Consider the following 5,000-nt stretch of genomic DNA (forward strand, 5'->3'; position numbering starts at 1 on the left):
TTTTTTTTTTTTTTTAAGAGTTTTTTTTTTTTTTTTTTTTTTTAGGTATTGTAGTAGTAGGTTTATGTTTGTTTGTTTTGTGTATGATGGTATTTTTGTTTGTTTTTTTCTTTTCTTTGTTTTCTCGTTTTGTGGATTTTTCTTTGTTTATACGTAACAGGTGCATTATGGATGGCGTTATTGAGGATAAATGCACTTAAAGGTCTCAGTGTGGAGTGCGTAAAAGAAAGATTAAAATTAAGTATGAGTAAATAAATAAAGGGTAAAAAGGGGCATTTAAAGCCATAATGGCGGTCTGTGGTATTTGATAATAGTTAGCGAGACAAACGAGTTAATTTTATTTATGGGCGTTTAGAGGAAATTAGCAGATACGGGGATAATGAAGGAGGGAGGGAGGGCGGGGTAGGGGAGGAGGGAGAGATGCTCAATAAATGGCAGGGATACTGGAGAAGCATATGTTCGCGTGTGCGTGCGTGCGTGCGATCGGAGCCGTAGGAGAGGGGGAGGGGGAGGGGGTGGGGCACGTGCGGGATGCGGCCTGGCACGTGTCGCCACTCGGGCTAACACGCGCCCACAATGCCACGTGTTTGCGCTGGTTGTTGGCTCTCCCCGCCCTTGCTTTGTGCTCGCTCATACTTCCGGCGATGCCTCCTTATCCTCTATTCTTGGTCTTCTTGTTCTTTTTGTTCTTCCTCATCGTCATTTGTCCCTCTTTTTTTTTCTTCTTCTTCTTTTATTTTATTTTATTTTATTTTATTTTCCTTCTCATCATCCTCATTCTCATCTTCATCGTTCTTCTCCTTATCATCATCTTTATCGTCCTCCTCATTCTCCTCCTCCTCTCCCCCCCCCTCTCTCTCTCTCTATCTATCTATCTATCTATCTATCTATCTATCTATCTTCTTCCCTCCCCACCTCTCCTTCTCCCTCCCTCCCTCCCTCTCCCCTTCTCTTCCTCTCCCTTCCTCCCTATTTCGTCTCTCTTCCTCCCTCTCTTGCCTCCCTTCCTCCATCCACCCATCGATCTCTGTCCCCGTTCTGAACGTAAAAGAACTTAATCCTAAGCAAATGGCGAATTGTTCCGAGGTGTTGACAAAGCGGTCACATTCGAATGACATTTTTCTTCCTCCTCCCCCCCCCCCCTTCCTCCTCCTCCCCCCCCCTCCGGCCGCTTACTCGAACTTACTCAAGCCTTGCCCACCCGCTAACCCACCCAGGCCTGCCCACCCGCTAACCCACCCAAGCCTGTCTGCCCGCCCATTCGAGCCCACCCAAACCCGATAGCCCGCCCATAGAAGCCCACCTAAGTTTTTTAAGTCGTATATAGGTCTACCCAAGCCCGATGGCCGCCCACATAAACCCGCTCGCCCTTCCAAGCCCACCCGAGGCCGCCCACCCGCCCAGTGACTCCAGTTCGATTGTCGCTGACCACAGGAGAAGACCCGACAAGCGCTGTGTCACGGGCGGTTTAGCGGGGTGCAAATATTGATTGGGGGTCCAGGTTGGGGGTGGGGGTAGGGGTCGATGGGGGGGATACTGGGTGAAGGTGGGGAGGGTAGGAGGGGCGAGGGTGTAAAGTGGGGGATAACATGCGGTAAGAATGAAATGGGTGGGGCGTGGTGAGGATGGGCGGAGGGGGGGGGGTAAAGGGGGAAGTTGTAAGGGGTTGTATGGGGGTGGGGGTGGGGGTGGGGTGGCCGGGTGTGAGGGGGAGTGAGTAGGTGAGGGGGGGGGATAAAGGAGACTTTGAGGGCGAGGTCACTTTTAATCACTAGTATCGATTTGCGCGAGTTTCTTTTTTGGTAATTACAGCTGGCCGATTGATGGTATTTTTTACATGTTTATTGCTTGCCTATTTATAGGTCTATGTGTCTGTTTGTTCTTTTTGTCACGTGTTTTTTATATTTGATACGTTTTTGTTTTCGTTTAGGCATTGGTAGTAATTCTGTCTTTTCAAGTATTTATGTATTGGATAATAGGGTATAAATCCATGATTGTTTTGTGTATATAATTGTGCATTATACTCGTGTGTGTGAGTGAGGGAGTGAGTGATTGATTGTGTGTGTACATATATTTATACTCCGACTACCATATATCAAGAACCTACAATTTAGTTTAAGTGTGTGTGTGTGCGAGCGTGCGTGTGTGTTGTGAGTGAAGTCAGGAAAGCGTGTGTGCGATCAGCTGTAGTGATTCCGGGCCACCTTGTGTGTGCTCGTTGGCGACCTAACCTTGGCTCCGCGGTCTCTGGCCTCGCTCGCCGGCCGTGTTTACATCCTACAACTCATTACACTCTGCCAGTCAGCTTCATTCTCTCGGTGAAAATTCTTGGAAAATCTATAAATAAATGATTAGGTGTGGTGACGTGAAGACGCTCGCGGCGGGGCCCGGGCTCTCCAGCGTGGTCGCCCGGCGAGGTATCGACGGCGGCCCCTCAGCAGGGATAACGCGCGACGCAGTGTAACGTGGGAATATTCGGGAGCAGGACAGGTGTTGGCAGATAATGGAGGGCGCGCGGGCCAGAAGGGCACGAGCGCTACGGCCCTCGCTGGCGGCGCGGGGTCGTCCTGCGCGGAGGCGGCGGCGCCCCGGGCAAGAAGGGCACGCGCGGCGGGGCTGAGCCCTTGCAGGAAGACTCGGCTCGCCGTAGGAGCGCCTCCGACGGCTCGCCCTCGCCTCCTGGCCGCTTTCCCCGTCAGCAGGAGAGCCAGAGACCTCCCGAGGATCCCGCGTAAGTTCCCTAGGTGACTCCTTCGGGAGTGCTTTAGCCGGCCATGAGAGGGAAGTGTCCATGGCGGCGGCGGCGGAGAGAGCGCGAGGGGAGCCGAGGGGAGCCCGAGGGGGCGGGGCCGGAGGGGAGAGATGGCGGCGGGTTGGTCGGGATGGCGGGAGAGCCAGCGAGTGAGAGAGGGGACTCTGGGAGGCTTACTTTACTCCCCTCAGTGTGTGGACATCCGCGGACACTGACGGACACACTCCTCGCTCACTGCTGTCACCCTTGTCCCTCCCTTGGGCCCGCAGGCGCTGCCTTACTGCTACTGCTATTCCCGAGGCTCTGCTGTCGCTCACTGCCGCCCTCGGCCCCCTCGCCGGCCCTCCCTCTGCTGCTTCTGCTTCGCCTCCCGAGTGCTGGCCGCAGGACGCCCCTCACCCCGGCCGCTGCTCGCCGTCGTCTCTCTCTCCGCCTCCTCTCCTCCTCCTCCTCCCCCCCCTCGCAAGGAGATACTCACGCACACGAGGACGACCTCACGAGGCGCGGGGCAGTCCTCCGGGTGAGGCGGCAGCTCTGGCATGGGCGGGAGGTGACGACGACCTCGGCCCGTCGGAGAGTGTCGGGCGTTGCGCCCTTCGTGGAGGTGCCTCGTCGTCCGCCGTTCGTTGTGTGCGAGTGTGAGCCCCCCTGAGGCGCTGACGACGCAGTGTGATCGCGTGTCACCCGGAGAGGCGCCGCCAACACGCAGAAGACACGGGCGCGGCCACGATGGCGAGCGAATGAGGCCGAGCTCCGAGGGGACTATGAGCGAGCGTGCCGCCGGAGTTGCGGTCGTCCAAGTAGCGGGTGGTCGAGCGGCGCGGGAGGTGCGGCTATCGAGCGCGTGCAGGTGAGCGTGACACCTTGAGTGATGGTGGGACCACGTGGTCACCCGCTTCACACTAACGACCCTCTCCGCTCCTACGACCCTCCCCTCCACCGCCGCCACGCTACCCCCGCCTGCACGCCCACAAACATCGCCACGACGCCCACTGCACGCCGCCTACGAACCTCCCGCCGCCTCGACTGACGGCGCCGAAACGCCCATGCCCTAGTCGCAGCCGCGCCGAACGGCCCCGCGTGTAAGGAAGCAGCGGAGGAGCAGAGGAGGCCCTGGGCGAAGAGACGGAGGCCGGAGCAGGAGGGCGGGCGGGCGCAGGAGCGGCGCGGCCCAGGAGCATGTCTCAGGGAATGTTGGGCCACCACCACCCCGGAGAGCACCTCGGCATGGAGGACCTGGCCGCCGTGCCGATCTGGGACCAGCACCTCCACCACAACCTGCACCACAACCTGCATTTCACCTCCAATTATATCGCCGCCAATGGTAAGCGCCGCCCCGCTGCAGGAGGGGCACGGTACGAGGGCCTCGCCGGGGCAGTTCGCGCGCCCTTCCGGACATTTCGTGGGCTCTCGGCCGGGTTATTTCGGTGCTGTAGTTTTTTTGTTTTAATAATGTTGTGTTTTTTTTTCTTATTTTTGGACACTGATAAGCACTATGTTTCCTCGCCTGTGATTTTTAGAAACCCGTACACATATATTTTTTATTTTTCAGATATGATTATTTTCCATACCATTCCGTTTTTCCTGTTTCCCCCCGACCTCTGCCAGCGCCCCGACTTTCCCATCTCGTTCTCCTCCCTAGTTTTATTTTGTTGTTTTTGTTTCCCTTAGCCAGTGTTTACGTGCCCTTCTTGCCCCGTGTCGTTTGCGATGCGGCAGACCCCGCTGTCTGCATGGCCGCCATGAGCCTAATGGACGAGTGTCAGTGAAAAGGAAAAAAAAGTTTTACAAGTCGAGTACAAGAACATGTCTGTACCTTTTCGGAATTTCTTGTCGAATAATTCTCAAAACATAAAGATAGGAAGAGACAGAAAGGAAGATGAGGAAACAAAGCAGTTTTTGCTTACAGGAAATATGGAAAGATTATCATTAAAAATATGTATTTATTTATAAATAGCGATAGAGGATAATGACCACCTTCCTCCAGCGGAAAAATCTAGAACGAAAAAATACGGGAATTGTGAACCATAGCGGGAAACGGCGGCGGCAGTGGCGGCGGCGGCGGCGGTGGCGGCGGCGCGTGCGAATTCGGCGACTGCCATGCGATGCAGCGGGAGCGGGCCGGCCTTGCATGACACACTTCCGAGATCAAGCGACGTGATCGAGCTTCCCTCAAGGACCCTGGCGTGAGAAGAGTCCCGGATGTACGCATGCATGAGTCTCTGTGTCGGGGCACGGCGTAGCGCAA

The 5,000-nt window shown here is 55.5% G+C and overlaps 1 protein-coding gene across 4 annotated transcripts in view; it reads left to right on the top strand.

Moving 5' to 3' along the window:
- LOC119578894 (recombining binding protein suppressor of hairless-like) overlaps positions 1-5,000 on the top strand; it is a 164,327-nt gene that overhangs the window by 128,756 nt on the left and 30,571 nt on the right. The window contains exon 1 of one of the 4 annotated variants that reach the window (XM_037926559.1): positions 2,879-4,076. The exons of the other annotated variants lie outside the window; for them this stretch is intronic. Coding sequence (XP_037782487.1) covers positions 3,932-4,076 — 145 coding nt within the window. The 5' untranslated portion in view covers positions 2,879-3,931. Of the gene's footprint in view, positions 1-2,878; positions 4,077-5,000 lie in introns of those variants that run through there. 4 annotated transcript variants of the gene reach the window in all.

Source organism: Penaeus monodon, chromosome 11, assembly GCF_015228065.2.
Source record: "Penaeus monodon isolate SGIC_2016 chromosome 11, NSTDA_Pmon_1, whole genome shotgun sequence".
Taxonomy (NCBI): domain Eukaryota; kingdom Metazoa; phylum Arthropoda; class Malacostraca; order Decapoda; family Penaeidae; genus Penaeus; species Penaeus monodon.